Source organism: Lygodium microphyllum, chromosome 24, assembly GCF_053477565.2.
Source record: "Lygodium microphyllum isolate KBCC chromosome 24, Lygodium_microphyllum_v1.1.10, whole genome shotgun sequence".
NCBI classification, from domain to species: Eukaryota; Viridiplantae; Streptophyta; class Polypodiopsida; order Schizaeales; family Lygodiaceae; genus Lygodium; species Lygodium microphyllum.
The window spans coordinates 4159633-4186401 of record NC_141158.1 but is presented as its reverse complement, the minus strand read 5'-3'; the positions used below and the strand labels follow the sequence as shown (position 1 = coordinate 4186401).

General features: G+C 46.9%; 1 protein-coding gene and 1 pseudogene across 2 annotated transcripts in view; one reads left to right on the top strand and one right to left on the bottom strand.

Moving 5' to 3' along the window:
* Positions 1 to 26769, top strand: part of ING1 (RING/FYVE/PHD zinc finger superfamily protein) — a 104644-nt gene that overhangs the window by 21879 nt on the left and 55996 nt on the right. For both annotated transcript variants that reach the window (XM_087665242.1, XM_087665243.1), the window contains 2 exons: positions 20602 to 20789; positions 20954 to 21017. In XM_087665242.1, the coding sequence (XP_087521368.1) occupies positions 20602 to 20789; positions 20954 to 21017 (252 nt within the window). The remainder of the gene's footprint in view (positions 1 to 20601; positions 20790 to 20953; positions 21018 to 26769) is intronic.
* LOC148014806 (uncharacterized) overlaps positions 21834 to 26769 on the bottom strand; it is a 36410-nt pseudogene continuing 31474 nt past the window's right edge.

Below are 26769 nucleotides of genomic sequence, written 5' to 3'. Positions count from 1 at the left end.
ACTCTAGAAAAGTCAGTGGCAATGCCGTTCTTTGACACTACGTGTCCTAAGATGCATCCGCGTTTCACCCTGAACTGGCACTTTAAGGGGTTCAAGGAGAGACGATATAAGTGGCACCATTCAAAGACTGCCCGGAGTTTGTTTAAGTGGTCGATCCAGGTCGAATGGACACACAGATCGTCGACAAAGACCTCTAACTCCTTGCGAAGCATGTCTTTAAAGATGGTGCACATGAGGCGTTGGAAAGTGGCAGGGGCATTGGTCAACCCGAAGGGCATGACTATGTACGCAAAGACACCCCACTCAGTGGCAAAGGCGATCTTGTGCCTGTCTGCAGGATGTACTTGCACCTGGTTGTACCCTGAGAAGCCATCCAGGAAACTGTAGGCTTCCTTGCTTGCCACCCTTTCAAGCATGTGCTTGGTATACGGCAAGGGATAGTTGTCTCTCTTTGTAGCAGCGTTCACCTTCTTGTAATTGACGCACACTCGAATTTTGCCATTCTTCTTCATCACAATGACTATGGGTGACACCCAGTCCGTGTGCTCAATTTCGTAGATGAATCCAGCTCTCATCAGCTTGTTGATTTCCTCTTTGACAGCATGAGCGTGTTTTGGATTCATGGGGTACGGTCGCTGCTTGACCGGCACTGCGTCCGACGTCATGGGTATGTTGTGAGTCACAATACTCGGATCTACTCCCCGTAGCTCTTCTAAGGACCAGGCAAATACGTCTATGTACGCCCGCAAGAGAGCGACAAGACTCAACTCTTCTTCACTAGTCAAGTCATCGGCAATGAACACTGGTCGGGGTGTCTCCCCTTCCAGGGCTAGGTTTACCTCCTTGACCTTGGCTGGTCCTTCGATTGGTTCGCTCGTCTGCCCTTGACGCTTGGCACCTGGCAGAACCACTACTCTATCCCCTTTTTTGAATTCAGTGAAGTGTTTAGGGAGGTCCTGCAGCTTTCGTTGCTCTTCTGATCGTGCATCTTTGGGGTACTTTGCCCTATCCTGCTTTGACCGTCTGCGTCTCAGGTGGACGGGTAAGTCCCCCTTCGTGCGTCTGGTCATGGGCGGCCTAGGGATCTCTGGGTCACTATCCGAAGTAACTTCCGATTCAGAGTCAAACCCTTCATTTTCGCTGGAAGAGGTGGTCTCCCCTGGTGGCCGCAATTCGGATGGCGATTCGGTTCTAAGTATTGATGTCGTCCTTGATTGGGCTAGGCCTGCTTTCTCAAGGTCTATGGCCCCCATACATTCCAATCACGCACGATCACATTTCATGCGCATGACTCCTTGCTCCAGTTTAAGGGCCTGCCCTTTCTGCGGCTTGGCGTTTGCTCGTATCTGCCCAATTTCTCGTCCTTCAGTGTCGTACTCTATGGTATCCACTTCACCCTCGCTTTTATCACTGAAGGATTGGCAGTCTTCGTATCGCAAGAATCCTTGTCATTTGACTGCCCATCGTCTCCTAGGGATTGGTATGCCTCGTGTCGTTGGTCTGGAATCAGGGCCCAGCTATACATGAGGTTCAGCTCGTGCACCCTGGTCCATTGCCACTTAGGATCCTCTAAGAGATCCTGGAGCGGTTTGAAGTTGGCAGCTGGGTTGCCCGCTAGCTGGTCCGCTAGGTATTCCAGTACCCCCTGGAGTTCCCTTTTGTTGGATGGCACTTGGAAGGTAACAGGCTTAGGCCTACCATGGAGGCTTGCTGCTATCATGTAGACGGGTGTAGAGAGTGCTTCGTTTGTCTTGCCGATTGTTTTGACGGCCTGCTCATACGCCTCATGGTTTGAGAATGGCAGCCAGGCATGCTCGAGTTGTTTTTTCAACCTGCACTGTATAATCAAACTATTGAAGTCGGACCACCCACTTTGCTATTTTGTCAGAGATTTCCATATGTTGTAGAGTTCCCTCTGGAAACATATCCTCCACAGTGATGATCACAAACCTCTTTGGAAGCAAATATGACCGAAATTTGGTTAGTACAAACATGAGGGCCAACACTAGTTGTTCCATGGAGGTGTAAACCTTCTCTGAGGCTTTCATGAGGTGGCTGGAAAAATACACATGCCTCATGAAGGATATTTTTGGATCTTTTTGTAGGAGAGCAGCACCTATGGCCTCTTCTCCCACGCTAGGGTTTACAAAGAATGTTTCTTCCCAACAAGGTTGGAGGATTATAGGAAGTGACCCCAACATTTTCTTTATCTCCTTAAAATGTCCTTCACTTTGTTCACTTCATACAAGTGTTTCTTGGCATGTTAGTTGCTGTAGGGGATATATGGCCTGAGAGAGTAGGTGTATAAATCTACCCAAATATCTTAGCTTTTGTAAGAAGGAAACTAATTGTTTGATGGAGGTTGGGGAAGGTAGAGCTAGCAATGTTTCTACATTTTTTGGATCTACCTCAATTCCTTCAATTGACACTACATGCCCTAGTAGTGTAACCTTGCTTTCCCCAATGTGACATTTATCCTTATTTAGTAGCGAGAATGTGCATCCAATCCCGCTCATCCTCTGGGCATGGGATATACTTAGTCAAAGGCCCATAGGGCTTCCTGACCTGAGTGTTTCCTTTGAGCATAGCAGAGATGGCGTCTAGGTCGACTGGTGAGGTCTTCCAAGTGTCCATCTCTATTCTTACGGCGTCAGTTCTATTGCCAAGAAAGATCAAGCCGTTACCCCAATCTTCTATGACTCTAGCGTTGCGCATCCAGGGTCGGCCTAATAGGACATCGTAGTTCACTTCCTTCATGACTATAAAGTCGACAAAGAACTGGACACCCGCGATCTTCACTGGCCAATTCTTCAAGACCCCGAATGGCTTCACTCTCATACTGTTTGCTAGCGTGACATTAAACCGAGCAGCTTCGACAGGCGGGTTTCCCCACGTCTGCAGCACTGCGTGGCTAAGCACACTAACCCCGGCTCCCGTGTCTACAATTCCCTTTCTTGTTGTGTCACCCAGGGCTAGGACCGGCAGGACTGCGTGTATCTCAGAGCCTTCCCAAAAGGCGTTAACGTGCAAGGATTTAGGCACGGAGTGCAGCGTCAGACTTGGCAATTGCGTTTCTGCATCCTGGTCTTGAGAGTCTGCGGTGACCTGCTCTTGTGATCCCTTGACCCACTGCTTAAGGTCTTGCCATAGGGTAGGGTGCTGCCTAAGCAGATCTCCTAGGCTAAGTGTTACAGGGGTGGTCACTAGAGTGGTCAAGAGGTGGTTAGATACTCGTCCTTCCTTCTGTCAGAAGTGGAGCAGCGGTGGAAGCATAAACATGTGCTGAAATAAACTGCTAAAACACAAGACAAAAAGAGAAAAGAAAAGAACACTATACAGATGAGAACTCAGATGTATGCACGGGAAATGGAATCCATATATCTGAACACGAGACAGTCGCATACAACAGTGAGTCACTGGCTGCGTGGGCACTGGCACTGGCTCTGGCTCTTGCTCCTCTCTCCACAGAGTCTGCAAATGGTGAAGATGATGATAATGACTGAGGAGGAGCCACTGAGTATAAATAGGCTGAAAAAGTGGGGAGCAATAAATGCTGGTCGGACAGCATTAATGCTGGCCGACGGGTGCATAAAAATGCTCCACTGGCATAAAATGCCACACCAGAAAAAACCTAAAATACCTAATAAAAATGCCCAGCCCAGATCAAGCTCAGACTCACACATGAGCTGACAAATACTCTGCTAACATCCTCTCTCAGATCATGGGTGATTTGATACAATACAATAGTACAATGAAAAGGGATCAGAAACTATACAACATAGAACCACCAAGTAGAACCATGGATACCCAAGCAGTGGGTGATCAAGCCACCACCAAGGTGCCTCAGAGAGAACCTGATGTCGATGTCGATCGTACCAAACACCTGAAAATAGAGAAGATCATAGAATGTCTCTGTGTCCATCACCAATGTCTTGCAGTAGCATACAAGACCATCCTGTCAAAAATGCCCCTGAACATAGGTGACCATGGATTCCCCGCCTTTGATCAGACTGCCAAAGTGTCCCCTCATGTGAGCTCCAGACGAAAGCCTCCCGCTCTCTGTCAGATAACTAGCTCATCATGAACCTGGATGTCAATCCCAGCTCCAGGATTTGATTCCGCCAGATTGAAGTTGATGCGTCAGGGACGTCCCTCTCTCGAATCTGTGCACCTGTATAAAAGTATAGATGAGGCGCGACTGCCCCATCTGAACACCCGCTCACACTCCCTCTCTGGCACAAGAGAGTTGTGAGGGATGACCTCATCACCACCACTAGAAAGCAGTCGAGGAAGGGGCCACCAAGCCCTTCCCGCGATCCGAAGAAGAGGATCCCCTTCGCGCCTTGGACGTCACCTTGGTTGGAGGATCTGAGTCGGAGTCTAATGAAGGAGATGACACATCGGTAGAGTCAACATCCCGCTTCGTCTTCTGCTCCTTCTTTCTGGAAGCCGCTAACGTCTTGCAGTCCTTCCGCAAATGTCCCTTCTTGCCACAGTGATAACACTGGGCCTTCGACCTCTGCTTCTTGTCACCCCTCTCTGAAGCTACATAAGCCTCATCTCCATAATGTGCCGGAAGCCGCCCCTGTAATCTCAAGGATGTCTCATGCTCAAGAAGCATCGAGGTCATATGTGTAAAACTAACAGGAGTCGATGATGTCTGCGCCCGCAAAGCATTGGCCACTCCATCAAACTCCGGGGGGAGCTTGTAGAGGACCGTCCTAACGAGATGCGCCTCGGGAAGAGCAGATTGCATGTGCCGAAGTTTGTCCTGTACCTGCGTAACACGAAGAAGAAAAGACTGAATAGTATCTTTCGGCTCAAACTTCATCTGCTGGAGCTGGCCATAAAGTGTGACGGCCCGCATGGTGGAAGGTGCCTCGTACATCTGTTGCAACTTCTGCCATACTTCAGGAGATGTCCTACAGGAGGTAACCGCCGGTAAGACCGCTTTAGAAATACACCGAAGCAACGCCGAGTAAGCACGGGCATCGTCCGAGTCCCATGTGAGCACCGCTTCCTCATGGTTGTCCTCATCAAAGTCTTCAGGAAGAGGAAAAGGACGGAGAGGTCGAGCAATAGCTCCACAGACGATGTACCATAACCGCTTCTGCACAAACCAAGCTTTCATGACTCCATGTGAGATAATCAGGTCCATGTAACTTATCATCAGGGGAAGTGCACGGAGGAGCCATATGGAGAGGATAAGAAGAGAAGTAGAGAAGAGATGGAATTGAGAGAGGAAACACAGCCAAAACACAAGCACAGACTGCAGAAAATGAGAGTTCACATGCAATAGAACCCAAACTCTGATCAATAGAAGACAAAATCTGCCGCAGAAAGTCAAAAAATCAGTCGAAAACTGCCAAAAACAGCAAAAACGGCCTGAAATAACAGTCACCCAGCCACGAGAGACGCTGAATCAGCAAAACGCAGGCTGTAAACTGGAGAAAAACAGGTAGAAAACTGTCGCCAGCAGCTGCAGATGAAAAACGCAGGCAGTAGAGGGTGCGTAGGCAGCAGGCGATGGCAAAACTGCAAAAAACGCAGGCTGAAAACAGCCCCAAAACAGGTCGCCTGGCTGGGACAGCAGTCGTTTGATCAGCAGGGGTACAAAACAGTCCTGAAATCAGCAATAAAACACAGCAGAAACACAGATCCTGAAAACTGATACCATGTCAGAAGTGGAGCAACGGTGGAAGCATAAACATGTGCTGAAATAAACTGCTGAAACACAAGACAAAAAGAGAAAAGAAAAGAACACGATACAGATGAGAACTCAGATGTACGCACGGAAAATGGAATCCATATATCTGAACACGAGACAGTCACATACAACAGTGAGTCACTAGCTGCGTGGGCACTGGCACTGGCTCTGGCTCCTCTCTCCACAGAGTCTGCAAATGGTGAAGATGATGATAATGACTGAGGAGGAGCCACTGAGTATAAATAGGCTGAAAAAGTGGGGAGCAATAAATGTTGGTCGGGACAGCATTAATGCTGGCCGACTGGTGCATAAAAATGCTCCACTGGCATAAAATGCCACACCAGAAAAAACCTAAAATACCTAATAAAAATGCCTAGCCCAGATCAAGCTCAGACTCACACATGAGCTGACAAATACTCTGCTAACACCTTCAGCCCTGGCTGTCCGAGCCAATGGCTGCGGCTGATCTACGGCTCTGTTGCGTCTAGACTTGGTCTCAGAGGCACTGCTCGTGGCTTAGTGGCTTCGGCCGACTTAGGTTGAGGCGGTGACATTGGCGTGCTCATGCTGGAGAGGTCGTCGATCTCGTCCTCTATGATGGGTTCAGCGTCTGTGAGATGCTGTTGAGCCTCCCTCACCCACTCCCTCACCTTTTCTATGGCCTCTAACTATCGCTTTGGATGAGGGTATTTCCCTATTTTAGCGCTTCCCTTTTCAGCTGTCTTAGGGGCTGAAGTCGCTGCCTCCGCGTCTGAGACTTTCTTCCCAGTAGGTAAAGACGTAGCACTCTCGGTCTTCAATGCGACCTTAGCTTCCGATCTCTTCTTTTTCCGCCTGCGGCTTTTCTTTCCTATTGAGGTAGCGTCAATGTTGCTAGGTCCTGGCAGAGAGATGCCGGCCTGCTTCGTTTGGGCTCGGGTCATAACTCGCAAGGGAATAGGTGTGGCTTCCCCGTCGGGGTTTTCGACACCAAACAGCCGCAATGGGACGGATGGCACATTAGCTGAGCTAGAGGACGGCTTCCGCTTTGGGCAGTCTATGAAAAGATGGGTGATTCCGCACTCTGCGCACCTTTGGTCAGCCTTGTCCCTATTTTGCTGCTCTCTTTCAGGGCAGCGTGATGAGACATGACCGGGATGGCCGCAAGTCCAACAAGTAACCGGATCCTGTGGCTGCCCTTCTAGGCCTCTACCCCGTCCCTGTCCTAACGCCATCACCGGCACGGGTCGATAATCCATGAGGACCGCGTTGCCCTCGTCGCCATGCGAGACGTAAGGGCATATGTAGGTCTCTTCGTCACTAGGCTCCTCCACGTAGTGTACTGGAGCGTCGCTCGGTGGGTGGATCACATAAGGACCAGGCGGTCTAGGAATGCCGGTAGGATTTATGTCCATTCTAGGGACAGCTGGTTTCATATCGTTAGGCGCGGGTAGAGCCAATGGGGCTCCCCTTCCGAAGAATGGCTACGGCCTGTTAGCTAGATAAGGCTGGCTGTAGGGCTGCGAGTATGGAAGTCTTCGTGGTAGCTTGCAATGTGCGGCATCGTGGCCGAACCTACCGCAGTTAGCGCAAGGTCTTGACCTAGGGTCTTGACACTCGGCTGGCAAGAGGTTTCCGCCAGAGTACACGCACTGGATGTGCGGGCGCGTTGGTCGTCTCAAGATGTCGTGTATCTTGGCTAATTTCATCTTGACCTCAGTCAAGCCTTGGTCTGTCTCGGTGGCCTTCCCCTTATCTTGGGGTGATGGGTTTGACCGCTCACCCGAGGCTGACGTTCTCTCCAAGCTTCTCGGGTTAGTCTCTTCTAGAGTTGAGTTCATAGAGCTTCGCTCTTTCAGCTGGTCATCAACTCTGATGGCTTCCTCAAAAACTCTAGCCACTACGTCCCGTTGCAAGCTTGAATTGCCCGCCAATGCCTTATATAACTCCCTGTCTCTAATTCCGCTGATGAATATAGTTGAAACTGCTCTGTCAGTCGGTTGCTCGCCTAGAGGGATTCTCTTAAAGAGACTCCTCACATGGGTCACATAGTCGCGGATGTCCTCCTCTTTCTGCTTGACATTCATCAAGCGTACTAGCAGGTTATTGGAGTATCCGGGCTCGGTGAACCTCTTGACGAAGAGATTCTTTAGATTATTGAAGTTGGCTCGCTCCACGGCATCTAGGCTTGTGTACCACGTCCTACCCTTGTCGCCTAAACAAAGCCCGAATGCTTGCGAATGTTGAGTTTGGTCGTTGAGGCCGTTGGCTTGGCAGACTTGCTCAAACTGCTCGACAAAGCTGTATGGGTCGTCATGCGGCTGGTACTTGTCGAGTTGTTTGGCAACAATCGGTATTTTGGCCTGGCTCTTTGAGCCCTGGTTTGCCCCTAATCCTGCAAGCAGAGACGTCGCTAGTGCGGTGACACTCTGCTCTACTGCGGTGTTATCGAGCAGCCGTTTCATGAGGAGCTCGCTCAGCGTCAGGTCTCCCTCTGGTGCTCTCTCATGGTCTGTTCGGTTCCGGCCAGCCAAGTTCAGTACTCGTTGTACCTCATGCAGCTCCATGCTTTGCCTTTGGCTCCTAGCCTGTTGATCCCTATTATAATCAGCTATGCCTTGCAATGCCTTGCGGGCTAGCCTTCTCTCCTCCTCTAGGTCTGCAATGATTGCATCTGCTGTCCTGCCCCGGTGCTCATACCGGGTGTGCGCATCATAGCTGCTTACCATCTGCTGTATAGCATCTGGGAATACACTCAAATCGAGCTCCTCATTAGACCGATGGTCTAAGCCTTCTTCCGTCATGGTCGAATTCTGGCGTCCTGCTGTGATGTCAATTAGGTTAAATAGTCGTGACGGATCCTCGTCTCTGGCGCTCCTTGCTTGGTTCTACCCTGCGCTTCGCGTGTTTGTGTCTGTCTTGGGTCTGCTCCTATTGGTGGGTTCCTTGAGCGACTTATCTGAGTGAGTTCCTTTGATTATTGAATACAAACCTCAATTTATGGTCACTCGGTGAGTGTGTTGTTCCTCGTGCACTCGTGCCCAATCAGGCTTTCAGTTTCCTTAAGTGTACTTCAAGTGCGAAAATTCAATGTGAGTGCCGCAAGCAATTCCTCGGTGTCTTACTCACTCTCGCTCGTTTCGGCCTGATAGGCTTGTAGGTCCATTTTCCGGCCGTTTAGTCAGGGTTTAGGGTTTTCTTGTATGTTTCCTTGTTTGCTTCTGATCGATCAGGTCTTTGTGGTTCAGCAGCTCGCGTCCTAGTCCTTGGGTCCCTCAACTGTCTACTACCCATTGCTAAGCGGCTGTGTACTACAATTTCTCTTATCACGTGTGCCAGAATCATGTTCTGAACGCCTGAAGGGTTTCAACAAGTTGCGCTAATGCGTGTTTGCCGGGTCAGGTCAAATTTCTGACAGATTTGACAAAAAGTTGCATTCGGACCAACTGGTCCGAATTGCAGGGTCCGAGTGGGTCACTCGGACGGGCCGAATGGCACAAGTTCAAGGGCCGAATCTCCAAATCTGGCTAGGACGATTTTTATTCGGACGGGCCGAATGGCAGGTTCGGACAGGATAATTCGGACGGGTCGAACCGCAGTTGGCCGAGGGCCGAATCCTGGGTATGGCCAAGTTCCGAATTTGGGACTCGGACGGGTCGCTCGGACAGGCCGAACAACGCAAGGCCGAATGTGCCATGTGGTCAAAAAGTTCTGGCTCGGACGGTTCGAGTAGGGTTACTCAGATGGTTTGACTCGGACGGTCCGAGTGCCGACTAGAGTTCCGGGCCGAGTGGCCGAATGGCAAGGGCCGAGGGCCGATTCTGGGACTCGGCCCAGAAGCAACCGCTCGGACGGGCTGAACGCGACGCGACGGAGACAGCGCGATGTTGATTTCGATCGATTCTTGGGATTTACATAATCATACCAAGCACAACCCTCCAGATCCTATCTAGGGGGATTGAGGAAGGGATTCATATACCTGAATGGGTCGGTGAGTGCGTCGGTGATGCGATCGAATCACACGGCTTGGGGCTCTCTAGCGTTCTCTCTCTCTCTCTCACACTGAAATGGCATAAATGAGCTCCCTTTTGGCCTCCTGGCTCTTATATGCCTTCCCAGCTGTGGCATTGATGCCCCCAATCACTCTCTTGTCGATCGTAGGCCTCATTAGCGAGCATTTTGCGCATTTTGCACGATTTTTTCCCTGTTTTTGCCCTGTTTTGAAACAGTGAACCCTACCCTTTTCTGATTCGATTTCCTAACTCTAACCTACGCTAAATGCAACAAAAATCGAAGGCAAAAAACTGAAATAGATCCTCCATGCTTTCCAATCATCAAACAACCATAATATCCCAAAATACTTACTTGTTCCGAAGATTAAAAGTACCCAACTTCCTACCTATCTCAAGCTCCGTTTCGGGGATGAATACCCTACTTCGATGCTCGATGTGAGGCGCGCAAGTGCTCAAGCTTGAATCCGTTGGTCTTGGCAACGGAACCAAAATGTGGGAGCTTTCGCTCAACCGCCAAGACCCACGGACCGCTTATTGTTTCAAGTGTTCCAAGCGAGCTCTAATGGCTATCTCTCACCTAGCCGACGTGCCGTCGATCCTACGAGTGTTGTGAGCTTACCTTGATGCCCGATCGAGTACCCTTCTCTCTCTTGCACTCCGGTAGCTCCACAATTCTTGATGCTAGCTCAAGCATCCTCAAGCCTTCTCCATCTCCAAGCTCCATCCTCCATAGCCGCGCGTGCAAGAGAAGAGAAGAGAAGAGAAGGGAAGAAGAGAAGAGGAGATGGTGAAGAGCTTCACCCTCTTGATCCCTCACTCTCACACACACTCACTCTCTCACGCTCTCACACTCCCTCTCTCAAGAGCACACATAAGCAAGAAGGAGAGAAGAGGAGAGGAAGAAGAAGACTCTTTTTGCCACACACCAAAGAATGAGCTTCTCATTCACTTTTCAACTTTATATACAAAACCCTAAATCCCTTTTGGGCGATCATTCCCTTTTCCCTCTTTTACATGGCCGCCGTAGCCTAGGCCCTTTTTCCCATTTCCCACCATTCTAATTTACCCTATTTCCACTAATGCATACACTTTGCACAGGAACGAGCCTGGCACTCTTTTACACAGATTCGGGGGCACTTCCGCATTTTAATGGTGCGCCTTTTCCTCTTTCGTTGCCGTGGCCCGACACCGAAGCCTCTTGAGGGTCGTGTCCGAACATTTGAATTTTTCAGGGATTGGTTGCCAGTCAAGGTGCCTTTTTCTGCTTTTATTCTGCACCTTTTTTGCTATTTTCCCTTCTTCCCAGTTTCCGCTCCTTTGTGCTGCGGTAACGCGGTCGGAAACACGGTAATAGTAGGATCCATTCGGACACCATCCTTTGACACTATGTGCCCCAAAAACTGGATTTCTTCCAAGAAGAACTCACTCTTCTTGCCATTGATAAGCAACCTATTACTGCAAAGCTCATCAAAGACTGCTTTCAAGTGTTCTCTATGCTCCTGTTCTTTCTTTGAAAAGACAATCATGTCATCAAGGAATGTACCAACAAACTGCTTGTATGGACGAAAAATCCTGTCCATCATTCAATTAAACATAGTAGGAGCATTAGTAAGTCCAAATGGCATTACCAAGAACTCATAGGGACCAAACGCGGTCCTAAATGCAGTCTTATGCACATCCTCTTGCTTAATCCTGATCTGATGGTATCCACTCTTCAAATCTATCCTACTGAAAATTGACGCTCCTTCCAAACGGTCAAGGATGTTGTCAATTCTTGGAATGGGGAACCTGTTCTTGATGGTGCTCTTGTTCAACGCTCGATAATCTATGCACATGCACCAAGAGCCATCATTCTTCTGCACTAAGAGCACTGGTGAGCAAAAGGGAGATGAACTTGGCTGAATCAGCCCTTTTTCCAACAACTCATTCACCTGGCTCAATATCTCTTTCTGTTGGGCTGCACTAACCCTATATGGAGGTCTATTTGGTGGGCTACTGCCTGGCACCAAATCTATTGCATGATCCTCAGACCTCTCTGGTGGCAACTGTGATGGTAATGAGTCAGAAAAACAATCACTGAATTGAGACAAGAAAGCAGACCTGTCTCTATCTAACATAGATAAATTTGACTCATCATTATCCTTGACATCACGTGCAAAAATCAAGTACGCAGAAAGATGATTCTTTATTACAGATGTAATGGTAGAAGCCGATACAACAGGTATAGACTCTCCTTTAAGCTTCACATCAAGCACATGAGTCTTTTCCCTATGTTCCAAAGTCAGTGTCTTGTTAAAGGCATCCAACACACCACACTTTCTGAACATCCATGGCATTCCCAACAAGACATCACAGCCTTCAAGTGGCATGATATAAAATTCTTCTGCATCAACATAAGACTGTACATGAAGACGCAGCTTTCCAAGAATGGGTGTCACAGACTCTGAGTGGCCAGGACATGCCAACCCTGCCTCTGCTGTGTAGCCCATCTCATTTGCTCTGATGCCCAAAGTAGAAGCCAACTCTGATGAGATAAAGTTTGCCTTAGCTCCAAGATCAAAGAAAATAAGTACATGTTGATCCCTAACTTTACCCCAAGCTTTGCAAAGCTCATTAGCATCCGAGTGTGGCTTGTCTCCCAGCATATCTGGCACTAAACCTGCTGAAGGTTTGGGTTTCTTTCCTTTCCTGTCCTCTTTATCATCATCAACTGATCTCTTATTCTTGTCCGGACAGTTAGACGCAATATGACTAGTCTGCTCATCACAGATAAAGCATTTCCTCTCAGCCATTAAAGCCTTTCTCTCTTCAAGAGACTTGCACACAAAAGGTTTCTTCTGGTCCTTTGACTGCTGTCCAAAGGACTTGGCTGGTTTCTTCTTGAACTGCCAAGGTTTACCTGTGCTTTGAGAATTCTGGTAAACTTGTTTACCAAATGGCTTCTTTGCTGAAAATTTTTCAGATTTGTCCTGTTTAATGCTGCCCCCAAAACCACTTGACTGTCCCAACAATAATGCATTTCCTGTAGTAGCATTCTCAATTAACTGAGTCAAAGTGGTGACCTTTGTCTTTGTACAATAATTCCGAAGTTCCTTGGGCAGCTCGCAGCAATATTTCTCTATCTGCTCAGTCAATGGCACAACCCTGTAAGAAGTGACAAGAAGCAAAGCCTTCCAAAACTTCTTATTATAGTCTTCTAGATCCTTGCATTTAGATGCATCCAAATTGTGCCAAGCTGGCATAACATCAATCTCAAATTCATTGGTCAACCAAGCAGAAGCAAATACTTGCTTAAAGTAAGTCCAAGTGGCAGGAGCCTGTCCTTGCATCAACAGTGTACTCCACCACTGGCTAGCATTGTCCTTAAGAAAAGTGGCAGCTTTCCGAACGTTAGAAGGCTCTGTAAAGTTCCCTCCTGCAAATGCGGCATCAAACTGCTGGAAGAAAGAAAGAGCCTTAGTCCTATCTTCAAATCCTCGAAAGATGTCAAACTGTACGGCTGCACCACCTTCCTTGTATGGCTTTGGCTTCTCATGAGCCATCAAAGGATCCGTAGGATATGCCTGTAACATAGGAACACTAACAGGTGGCATAGGAGTTGCCGGACCACTGACTACAGGGCTTGTAGACGCAATACTTGCTTGCTGATTTTGATAACCAGCCATACCAAAAGTGCCCTGTGGCATGCCAAAACTGCCCTGAACTCCTTGAAATCCAGGCTGCATGCCTATATTGCCATACATGAGGTTTGGCATAAAACCCTGTGTACCCCCAAACACTGTTCCTGGTACATAAATCTGGTTTCCAGGCGCATAACCAGCCATACTCTGAAATACAGATCCACCTCCAAAGTACCCAGGATGTACAGAGGTTGGTGGGAAAACCTGTGGTAAAGCCTGAAAACTGTTTCCGTATCCATTTAAGCCAACATTTGGCTGCTGTAAAATGGCGAGCTGAACTGGCAATGCATGTGTAACTAGCGTTTCCGCCACCTGTTCCTGGACAGTCGGAACCAATCTTGGAGTCTCCATTGACTCCGCAAGCTGCCTCGGTGTTTCCACTGAATTTGCAGCATGCTTACCCTTATCCTGGACCTCTATTGGATCCAAAATCTTTGCAGATTGCCCAACTTGCTGTAAAGGAGGGAAGGCTGCAAAAATGCCAAAAACCTTGGATTCTGCATCACTTGAGTAAACATACTCAGAGCAGCAACTAACTGAGTCTTGAAACTGTCTTCATCCATAGAAGAAGCCGTAAGAACTTGTGGCTCAACCATAACAGAAGGAGTAACAAACTGTGGAGGTCTAGAAAACTCTCCCACCTCATGAACAACAGGGATCTCTTGTGATGCAGACGCTTCCTCTCTGGTGTCTTCCTTTCTATCAGCCATAATGCACAATTTTGTGTCTTACACCCAAACAAACCCTGGCTCACTCTTTAGGGAAAAAGTGATTCGGTCTCGGCAACGGAACCATGAAACCGGCCTGTTCACTGGAAAGGGCGGTAGTGTACAACCAAAATACAAAAATGCTTTCACCCAATTTACAGTTGTCCACTTTACCTGAACTTAAAGACACAGAATCAAGAAGAAATACAGGAAGCTAGAATGCTCCTGTTGCCACACAGACACCCTGTTGGCCCCTAAGTTAGGCGCCCCTTGCGGTATTTCTTTATTTTCAAAAAGAGGGAAAGTACAATGGGCTGTCTTTCACCTATTCTGGGTGAAATTTGGCAGCATAACAGTACAATTACTGACCCAAATCAAGTTGACCAGGAGGGGAAACTCTGCCCAAGTCTGAAACTTCTGGTTGGAGTGCAGATTTGACCATTTGAGTCTGCTGTAATTACTGGTTCAGACCTGTTCTGAGACCTGTTTACATCTCATACTGTTCCCTGTACTATTCAGCCCACTGTAATTACTGGTTCAGACCTGTTCTGAAACCTGTTTTCAGTTTATATTGATCCCTGTACTGTTCTGCATCATCTGGGCCAAGTGCCCCTTGATTCTGACATCATTTGGGCTCTGAAATAACCTCTGAACAGTCCAGAATCAGAACTGATTTGGTGCTGTTTCAGACACCTGCTTGGTGAGGTTAACACCCTCACCTGTCCCTGCTGGGAACTGAAAACAACTGCTCCTGTTCCTAGAGAAAAGAGGCTCTTGCCTCATGCAAAAACAGCATATTCCACACAGCTGTACCTGAATCAGAAGAAAGGCCCTTGATTCTGCAGCATAACCATACTGTTAGGGGGAGAGAGAGAGAAGAGAAGGCAGGCTCAGCCCTCTATGCTTCATAGACAAGGTAGACCAGCTCTCATGAGCTCTCCATCTGCAGCAATCCTTCTCAAATGAGCCCCTTTCAGCCCAAAAACTGCACGCCAGCCCTCTTTAAAGAGGCAAGTGCACACATTTGTGCCAAGTGGCAGCACTGTAAGATATTTCCCGTTCTAGCCTTCCGGTCTAAAATTCTCCATGCTCGGTGCAGAATTTGACCTCGACACAGACCAGAGGATTGATCCTCGTGCAAAAACGAAGATAATGACGTGAATAGATTCTGAGGTCCAAAAATAGTAACTCCCTAAATTTTAGGAGTTGCTTCCATTGCATACCACTAGTCTTCTGACCATCTTTGCAGACTATGGCTACATTCAAATTTGCAATGTAGCTCAACTGAAAGTGAATTTCCACTGATGACCCCACATGAACTAATCTCTTGGAGATTTGTCCATCTTCACTTTGAACTAGTCTCTTCCAGACTTGTTCTTCAACACACTTGTCCATATACACTTTGACAAGTCTCTTCCAGGCTTGTCAATCTACAGTGCCATCAGTCTTTTCCAGACTTGTACTGGACCTTAACTGTCCAGTCTTGACTCACTAGACATTCTTGTCTGTTTCACATACTGGCCATGCAACTCAGACGTTTAGATTTCAAGAGGGATCCTTCCAAAAAGAAAAACCAAATAAAATATGTAATAAAGAAATCAATAAAAAGGTACTAGTTGTCACAGTCTTGTGATAGATCCAATTTATTGGAGTCCCAAACATATTGAGTAAATTATTTTGCCTTGCCATTCCTTGCTGTAAATTGCTGGTGTTTGTGACCAGCTGCTGTCCAAAGTACAAATATAGGGGCAATATAAAAATAAAGCAAAGAAAGGCAAAAAAACTTACAATTTTTTGCAAAATTGATGATGGTGAAGAAGAGTTTGTAGTTGAAAAGGCTTAAATGTTTGTGAATGTTGGTGTAGAAGGTGTGATTGGTTCACAAAAGCTCCAAATTTATTTGTGAAAGTTTAGGCTTGAAGATGAAAAGTCTCAAAATTTTGGCATGAAATTGTGAAATTTTTGTACATTGAACACAAAGTCCCCAATGTTTGGGTGAAATTTGGGGGGTTTCAAACAAAGGTCCTAAAAATTTTAAATGAAATTGAGTGAGAATTGGAGTCAGCTATGAAAATCCCTAAATTTGAGCTTGCTAAGAGGGCTATGGGTGAAAATGAGTTTGTTTATAGAGCTAATGGTGATCAAGGCTAGAGGCAAAGAATATTTTAATAATATTATGTAGGGCAGATTTGTGAAAACATGTGCATAGGATAGAATGACTATATCGGTTGACGGAACGTGAATTGTTGGGGCGTGCGTAGGTCGATGACATGTGAAATAGGGGTTGTTTGGGTTATTTTGACCTCTATTGCAGGTTGTTGGTGAGCATGATGGGATAATTGCTGTAGTAGACGTGAGGACAAACTGATCAACACAGACAGTTTCAACTCATGGTTGTAAACGAGTAGGTTGTCAGTGATGGGATAGGGTCTATTGTGAGTAGCAGGGTGCACATTTGACTCGGGCAGGTGGGGAGATGGTGATTGCACTAGTAATGTGGCTTAAGTTGTCAGACGACAAGAGGCAGTCATGAACTATTGGCAAGGAGGAGAGTAGTTAAGCATGAGGCTCAATGGCAGCTCAGGTGAAGGTTGAAAGATATGGCTCTAATATCATTGTTAGGTTAGGATTCAGCAGCACGTAAGCACGCACATACACATACTCATAGTGAACAAGTGAACAACAATAGAGGAGTGCTCGAATGTTATATTCACTATGTGAGAATGATGTTCAAGTACAATCCCTAAGGTACTAAGCACCACATCCATTTATGGGTGCTTGCATGTGGAAAAAACCCTTCTTCAGCTATAATGTAAAAAGTACTCATGGATAGGGGAGTGTTCACACCAAAACTTTGGAGGAACATGATAAGCATAACAACCTGGAACCTTCGTACACATCAATTTTGTAAGGCACCTTTGCACATTTGATTAACTTTTAATCAAATACTAAGCAAAGCATTAAAATTTTAGGTCCTCGTGATACTCCATGTGGGGGAAGCGGAGGGTCTCAACGTGTTTATACACATAGTCTTCATCGTGTTGACTTGGGGGTTGTGTGGTGGGACATGCGAGTACTCTTCAACCTTATTTTTCATGTGCGTTTGGGGTAGCCCTTTGGGCTCCCAAGGAAGATAATCATTAGCTACAGATTCTTGGGCAGTCATCGTGCACCCCTAGACCAATGCTCTGGCACCAACTAATACCTCAAGGTCCTAGGTCCCAACATTGATAAAGAACAAGTTGAATAACTTTGGAAACCTGATGTATTGGAAGGGTATGACCCTAACCCAAGAATGATAGGAATCTTGCCAAGTTGCAATTGATTCCGGATCGAATGCGGGTTGCATTCGGAGGAAAAGGAGTTACTCCTTAACAGTTTGCCAGCCAAACGACCATTGGAATTTGATTGTGCTTGTAACAGTTAGAAAGCACTGTTTGCATTGTTTGCTCAATGAACTAAAGGAGGAAAACATATCTAAATACTTCAGGTTGAAGCCTGAAGGGAGAGGCAGCTTCAGTTACCCCCGACTGCCTGCCTAACCCTAACCAAGGGGGTTGTGAACCGCGGGAAAAGTGTTTGGATGATAGGCAATTGCTGCTAATAGGGCCCCATAGTAGCACAACTGACGAGCTAGAAAGGCAGTCCATGAATTGATGTGTCCTCCATGTAGAGTGTAAATAACAATGGATGACAAGGTGTTGGGGAATGGAGAGAGAATTAGGATTGGCTAAATGGTTGGGCAACCATTACATTTGAGTCATCAAAGGTGGAGATTGCTGTAAACCCTAATTTACAGAAGAATTAGGTTTTGGCAGTTGCCTCGAGATGTGTGATAAGAAAGGAAGGCCTAGGATTTGAATCCCAGCAGTTGAAATTGAAGAATATCAGGGAAATTCAAGAGGTCAGCCAGCCAATATCAAATTTGGGGCTATTATAGTTTTCTTTTCCTTTTGTAGTGTTTGTCTTCTCTCTTTTTTCTTGTGCTATGCAGTTTATTACATCAGTTTTCTACACTTTCATTGTCGCATCCACTTCTGATGGCCACCACTAATGAACACAAAGGAGCCCTTGAGGCTTGCATGATGCCGGCTTCAGGTGGCTGTCTGGGCCACTCCAGCTGTCCTTGCTGCTGCCTTTGCTGCCTCCCTAACTTCTCAGACTGTTGGCATTACTGTCTTAGAATTCCAAGCTGACGTTTCTGCATTGAAGGACAGGTTTCCAGCCTGCCATGTCATCTTTTTTGTGCTAGACTGTTGGATTTTCAGTCCTCCTTTGCTGTGTTGTTGTTGGGCATAAAAAATAAAGATTTGGTGCTCAGTTACATCCATAGTTCATTTTCAAACATGTATGCTTCAGATAACAAACATTTCTAAAAAGTTGCTATTGAAAAGTATGATATTGATAACATACTTGGTCTTGGGAAAAATAAAAAAGTGTTGAACACTGTTTTTTAATGCCATTTAACTTGTTGCATGTGCCAAAAACACATCTGCACTAGTTTTTATGCCCATTAAACTATGTAAGTTTAAACTTTATATTCTAGTATGAAGATCATAAATTTTCATATGCTTAATTTTAAAGTATGGAACATCACAGGTCATGTACCATTTAGCTAGGGGTGGTGAACCATACATATTTCATACTTTGGTACCCATATGCGTTTGACGTATAGTAACACATGGAAAAAATCCATGGTTACAACATTGAGTGCTGTCTGCCTGCTTACCTGTTGAAGGCACACTCTACCATGATAACCATGAAACATGTTTCACCAAGGTTGAAATGCTAAATGCATTTGACTGGTGAAACATTTCAATCCAATTCCTGTTACCAATTTGCTGAACATAAGTACTTTAAATGTGTTATTGTGCATTTCATGCAATATTTCACTTAGGACATACCTAGGGGTGAGATATTTCAGGCTGAAACACAATGTTTCAAGAGAGAGGTGTTTTCAGGGGTGAAATGTTTTGTGGTTACCTTGCTCTACTTGGTTATTTATGGCATCTATGACTTCATTAGGCTCTGCCAGCTCAGACCCCCTCTTTTAATCGAGGTGAAGGCTCAGCATAGAGGGTGGTGGTTCGGTCTCTTCAGCAGTTGGCATTGGTTCTCTCTCTTTGTGAATACAATCTGTATTTCAGACGATCCAATGAAGCCTTTGGTGATTTGTTGTTTTTCATACCTCACTTGTGCAAAGGTTCTCCAGACTTGTATTCATACTTCCATTTTCATTCTATTCATCTGAGCATTCATTTGTTTTGAAGAGTTTGCTTATGAGTCCTTTATATGAACCCCAAATTAAGCTTGACAAGAGCACATGTCTTGTGTTTATTCTCTCCATGTGAAGACCTATGATAGAGTAGAGCACAGTTTTTGGAGGATGGGATTCTACAGCAGCAGGTTAGATAGGTTGCACTCTCCAGGTCATGGTTAAGATCTTGCAATAGTGCCAGGGGGTTGAGATTCGAATTCCAATGATAGGTCTGGTAGGTAGAGCTCTTGCTCCTTTCCTCTTTCTTTTGCGGCAGCGGTCATCAGTTTTCTTCTGATAGACAGGCAGGCTTTTCATTGCAGATGTTTTAGATGTGGAGTATGCAGATGGCATGGTAGTCTGTGTGGATGGGATGAGCAACATTATAGCTTTTGTGGGAGTGATGGGTGTCTTTTGTAGAGCCTCAGGTCCTCTTATTACTTAGCATAAGTTATAACTTTTTGGTTTTGTGACATGCAGTTGATTCACTTAGAAGCAAAAGGAACTACACCATTACATTGGTAAGAGGAAGAAGTCAGCTTAGTGCCTTAAATGTAGTGGTGTCAGCTTTACCTGATTGACAACCCATTACTTCAGTGTGTTTTAACTATAATCTAACCATCAAATTGATCCCTAATAGTGTTAAAATATGTGTTTGGTATTTGTATCCGGCATTATTTGACTTGTTCTGGGATCCAGATCACTGATAACATCTGCAGTGTGGATTTCGGCATTGACCAAAACATGCTGTAGAGTTTTGCCTCAGATGGTTTTTTGTAGCCCTTCACTTGTCTTAACATATGCAGCGCCATCCACTGTGGATGGTCATTGTATTTCTCTGCATGCATAGTTTGTACTTGGATGTGCAGACTTACACTAATGCCATAAAGTAAACTTGAGGTGCATCCTTGATCTCACCAGTTGATGAATCAGACCAACTTTGTTTATCCTGAGCTTTATAAAAGAAAATGAAGCCAATTTATAGGATACATTTGTAATATTGAATGCCATGGTCTCTAGGTCAAAACTCAAACAAGCGGGGAGTGGATAATTTTATATGGAACCACCACTATCTTGCATAGTTGAATAAGAACAAGCCAATTAAGTCCTGGCCTAAAGGTAGCTCTGAAATCGGGTGAACATCATAAAGGAATTTCTTAATGGATCTTGATATAGCTGGTTAGTTATAACACTTAATGTTCTTGTTTACTTTAGTCATGTCATACAAGATGCCTAAACATACTATTGTTGTGTTTAGAGTGCCAGAAGCAGTTAGAAGAGTTGTACGAACAGGAGTTGGAGGACACAAAAAATGCATTGGAGTCTGATGACATGCCACAATATTGTTCAAGCTTGAGATTTTCGAGTAAAGTGGAACTTGCAAGTGAGAAGTGTGAAAATATTGCCAACCAAAAGATTGCTTTAGCAACTCAAACATATAACATGGTACATCATACTATAATAGCCTTATGCTCACTTTGAAGGGGGTTATATAGATATTAAACAAGAAGTCTGCAGGTCATTGTTATCAGATCGAATTGGAAGACAGAATGTTCTTATACAAACTTTTTGTTTGTAGGGTCCCAATGTTTATTTCTCTTGAATTGCAGGTTGATAGCCACATTCGTCGCTTGGATAAGTATCTCAAGAAGTTTGATGAAGAACTGAAACGTGGTTTGTTTTCCAAAAACTCCATTGATTTTCTTCTCAAAAGAGCTAGTGTCTTCCTAAATATGTGTGTGTGTGTGTGGGTAACAAGCACTGTTTCACTCAGTATTTATGAGAAAGATTATGTTATAAAATCTAAGTGCGAGAATGTTTTACCATGCGTGTTGCACATGAAAAAATGCATACATATATATCTGCATGTTTAAGCAGCTGTAGTTGGAATTCAGAGTAATTGTGGTGGTTTAAGGGTCACCAGGACCAGTGCTTGGTTTGTGAAGCTTTGAATGAAGCTGGCAAAAAACGGGGGGGGGGGGGGGGGAGGGGGAAACAGGGGGGCAACCATTTGGCTGCTAAGAGGTTAGTGTTAGCCCGTTAAGAGGGCAGTGTTGGTTAGTTCTGGTGTTGACATCAAATGTGCAATGTTGTGTGAAGGTGGTATGTTATTAGATGAGGTCCAATAGTTAAGTCCATTGCTTTGGGAGAGAGCTTTGACACCTTTCAAGTATGTCCTAAATTTATGGATGGTGGGGTGGTAAGTCCTAGTGGGAAGCTCATGTGAAGATATGCTGGGGTTTGCACATAGAAACTTTTGGACTGTATGCACATGTGTGAAACACAATGAATTCAGACAAGAACACAAAAGAAAGAACAAGGGGTGTATGAACATGACTGAAATGCAATGAATTCAGAGAAGAAAACAAAAGAAAGAACAAAGAAGTAGTGAATGAATGGATGAATGTGATATAGATCTGGGGACGTCTGGGAGAGTGGAGAGTGTCCAACGGTCACTATTTCACATGGGAGTGGACTAGAGGGAGAGTTTCAGAGAGCGTTGTCCTTCGAGAATGGATCCGAGTACAGCGAAATTAACAATAATGATGTTGATGCAGAAGACCAGTCCTGAGGGTGATGAAAGCGCATCAGCTGTGGGCAAATTGATGCAATAGATGATGTCATGGAGGAACTGGCAGCCAAAGCACAGCCATGTGGAGATGATTGGGAAAAGGTGACTGCAGCAAATGTAGGATGATGATGCTGGACAACAGCTTGAAACGAAAAACATAGCCTCCAGGGTATCTTCTTCCTTGATCCTTATCTGATAATATCCAGACTTGAGATCTATCTTAGAGAAGATATTCGAACCTTGAAGATAGTCAAGAAGTTCATCTATTCTTGGAATAGGATATTTGTTCTTAATGGTTGATTGATTCAACCCTTTGTAGTCAATGCATAGCCGAAGAGTTCCATCTTTCTTCTGGGAGATGACTGTGTCAGCAGCTGGAGATGAAAGATGAGTGCTGAAGTAGAAAACACAGCAATTGACAGTCTTCCAGTGGCAAAATGCAGCAGTTGGGAGTGATCTTGTGAGAGTGCTCAGTAGAAAGGGAAGCAAACCTGGAACGAATAGACTCTAGAGAAGGAGAATGAATGAAAGACCAAAAAGAAGGAACAAATTGATTGGTGGCTGAAAGATACAAGGCTGCAATGGTCAGCCCCAACACATAGCATTGGGCGTAAATTTAGGGGCCATATGGTATCAAGGGGATGAGAGAAGAATGAGGAGAGTTAGCTGACCAGATGGATCAATGATGGATGAATGAACGAGTGGAATGGACTGCCTATATCTAAATTGGGGCCACAACTGGTATACAAGTGGCTAGGCCCAATACGCGGGCACCCCAAGACAGCTTGTCCAACTAACCAAAATGGTTAGTTCCCAAAACGAAATGCATTGATGTACCCTCCATGTGAAGTGTCTAAAACATATAAAATGATTGACAATCACAATGTTAGAGCTCCTAATGTCCATGGTTAACTTAAATTGAGGCTCACAAGCAAGAGAGATGACTGTACATGAAACACACTTGCTTAATACCCCCTCCAAGATCCTAGATAGGCGGAGGGCCAAAGGAGAATGATGATGAACGTATAATCCCTAAGGTACTAATGTACCGCACCTCCAATGATGGGTTTTCACATGGGAAAATATCCTTATGCAGTAGAAGGTAAAAAGTGCCCCTGGATAAGGGAGCCTTCACACTAATACCACGGAGGAACATGATCAGTGTAACCCACCCCCTTCAACTGAACATATAAGGGAATCGACAAATCAATTTGTGAGTGTGTGCAATGGAAGAGAACTAGGAACACGGAGAGAGAGAGAGAGAGAAAGAAAGAAAGAAAGAAAGTTATATTAATGTCTACAATAGGCCAAGTTGGCCTATGAGACCAAAATGTTGCATACAAATGCCTGGGAGATTTCAAAAGTCCCAGTGAAGCTAACATTTATGCTATGTTGAACTAAATTGAGTAGGTACAAAATGATATCTGGACTAGATACAATCTAGAGGTACTCCCAGTGCGGTGTGGAACTGCTCCTAGGGTGTTCATCCTAAGATGTCCCGCATGGGTCGGTCTAGCATGGAGAGGCTAAAGCGGTGGGGCAGGGCCCTCCGATGGCGGCGTAGTATCCCTCGTATCTTCAACCAGTGTCTTCTGCGGGGACGGGGGCCGGCGGGGCATGGTCGCCGGGCTTTACCTCTCGTTGTGGCTATTTCTAAGGTGGTCCCCGGGGGCCGGGAGGCCGGTTGGGCTGGTGGGGCCTCGGTGGTGGGGAGGGTAGCTGGTATTTGGTAGAAGTCGTTGAGTGTGCGTTGGTTGGTGGCTCCTTGTCTTTGCTCTGTGGTTCGTAGGAGGTGGTCTTTGTGGCGTCGTATTTCCAGTAGAAAGAGCCCCAGGCATCTCTGGTCTTTGAATTCCATCACCTTGGAGAGTGGTCCGAATCCTTCGCTGAATAGGCAGTGGAAGCGTCCCCGGATTTCGTAGTACACTGGGCATCTACAGATATAGTGTTCCTCTGTCTCTGGTTCGAGATGGCAGAGCTGACAGATTCGGTCTTCTGGGGGGAGGGGGTTGGCCCCGTATCTGCCTGTTTCGACCCGTAGTTGGTGTGAGGACGTGCGGATCTGTCCGATGGCACTTCTGACCCCGTGAGACAAGTGTGTGTCCATGTAGCTTGGGCGGGTGATGAAGCCGTCCGAGGAGATATGCAGGAAGTGTTCTTGGTAGAAAGCCTTCTTGGTTCCTAGTTCCGATGTGGGGGTCACCCATGTCCTGACGGTGTCTGTCTGGATGATATCCATTCTGGTGATGCGATTTACCTCCTCTCGGCTGAGCTCTAGGTGTGGGTAGTCTAGGTTGTATTGTAGTGGGGGGAGGTGGTCTATGTGCAGGCCATGGAGCCGTAGCCAGGTCTCTGTTCGGGCGTACCAGCACTCAGTGTTCCCTTGTGTTGCTAGCTGTTTGGATGACTTCAGGGCGAGTCTGGGGTACCGGTGCCGGGGCAGGTCCCATATTCGGCGTAAGAAGGTCACGGTCTGGAAGAGGGCCTCAGCCACGAGGGGCGGTGCCCCCAGCTCTGCGCGGATGATCTCGTGTGGTACGGAGGGCTTGCTTCGGATCATCCGTGAGATCATAAGTACTAGGGGTCTTTCCATCTGGTCCCATCCCTCATAGGTGGCCTCCTCCTCAGGCAGTGGCTGATCCTGTGGGGCCCTCCGCGTGTGGTAGAGATTGGACCCCCATATGGGAGCCCCGTACAAGAGGGTTGGTGTGACCAAGGTGTCAAAAAGCTAGAGTTTTGTACGGGGTTACTGGAATTTTATGCGGGCACATTGGTTCTCCATTGACCCGAGGGCTGCATAGCCTCGGGTTAGTCTATCTTCCGCGGCTTTTCTCAGGGTAAATGGCGGTCCAGAGAATGTAATCCCCAGATAGACGTATCTTTGGACCACGTCCACGGTTTCTCCACCGTATGTGAAGGGGGGTACCAACCGATGGAGCCATTGGGTTGACGTGTTGAACACCATGACCTTGGTTTTCCCCAGGTTCACAGTTAGGTCTTTGTCTTGGCAGAAGGCTTGTAGTGCATCCAGTTGGCGCTGCAGCCCTTCGGGTGTGCTGGAGATGAGGACTATGTCGTCCGCATATAGTAAGATAGGTATCAGTGTCCCTCCCAGGCTCGATCCCACTTCGCCCAATCTATCTATGTACTCTGAGATCTCATCAATGTAGAGGCCAAATAGGGTGGGCGAGAGTGGGCATCCCTGCTTGACTCCGATGGTGTTGGTGATCTCCTTTGACAGCCCTCCCGGTGCCCGAACGCGGCCCGTTACCGATTCGTATAGTGCCAGTATCCCCCATCGTATTTCGGTTGGTACCTCCAGTTCCTGTAGTCTCTGCGTGAGCCTCGCTCATGGGACTGTGTCGAAGGCCTTGCGGAAGTCCACGAAGCAGCAGTACACCCGTCTTCCATGCGCTCTGCCCTCCTCTATGATGGCTCTCAGTGTGAGGATATGGTCAAGGGTGCAGAACCCCCTCCTAAACCCTGCTTGTCCTGCTGCTCGGTGTTGGTGTTGCTCTGCCCACTTGCTCAGCTCATGGTCCAGTATGGATCCATAGAGCTTGGCTAGTACATGGCCAACCATGACTGTTCGGTAGTTCGTGGGAACCATGGGGTCTCCGGCCTTCAGGATAGGTATTATGGTGTTGGCTGACCAACTGGCTGGGAAGCCTTCGCATAGGGCTCTGTTGAACATTTGTGCTAGGAGAGGTGCCAGTATGTCTCTAGCATGGGTCAAATGCTCTGCTACCAAGCCTTCGTGGTCTTGGGCACGGCCATTTTGGAGTCTGTCAATGGCGTCCCGAACCTGCCCCGTGCTGAAGAATGTGGATGATCCGGGTCTGCTCCCTGGGGGCCGGGGTAGCTGGGGCTGCTTGGGTACTTGGTATAGTGAGGTTGCATATGCGTGCCAAGTGTCCGGGGAGGTGATGGGCGTCTAGGCTCGGGGTTCCTGAAACGCCTTCCATGCCTCTTTGTTGTCCTGTCCTAAGAATAGCTGGTAGAATTCGTGTTCCACTTTGGAGAGGTAGGCTCGTTTCTTCCGTCGCACTAGGTGACGGAAGATCAAGCGTGCCTGTTTATGCGTGTGTACTCCCCGTGCTTTGTCCTGTTGAAGACGGAGCCGGGTTTCCCTGCACTCTGCGTCGTACCAGCTATTCTGTGGGACATTCTTGTTTGGAGGGGTGGGGTGGGGGGAGGGGGATGTGTGGGGGAAGTATTCGGCAGCTGAGGTGTGTAGTGTGCCTGCCAACTGTGCTGTGACCTCCTCCAGGGGTGCGTGGGGGTTCATTTCTTGCAGGCTCCAATAGAGATGGTCGGAGTATGCGCTCGCAGTTAGCCTGGTAAAGTGGTACCTGGGGAATCTTGGGGGGTTGCTTGCTGGGGGGGTTAGGTCATACCTGCAGGTTATGTCAAATTGTAGGTATGCATAGTCAGCAGCCACTGCGAGTGGGCGAGGTGATATTTTAAGGGACTGGATGTCGGGGATAAGTGATAGAGGGCCGAGGATATAGTCCACTGTGCTTGCTCCCAGTTTCTGTGTGGGTGCTCCATGTGCCCCCCGTCCGATGCAATTGGCCGTGTGCTTGTGTGGGAAGCATGTGAGGGCATCCGACCCGAGCCATCTGTTGAGGCCGTTGAGGATGGCCAGTCCGTGTGCCCCCCCTAACGCCAGTAGGTGTTCGCCATATTCGGTGCACTCAGCTGTGTCCTGTGACGCTCGGTTGAGTCCTATCTCCTCCGGTGCAATCTCGAGAGAGATCTGCACTGACTGAAAAGAATGTTGAATACAAAGGAGAGGACTGATCAGTCCTTGTACACAGCCTGAGGCGTTAGTGAGGGCACCGTGTCAGGCTG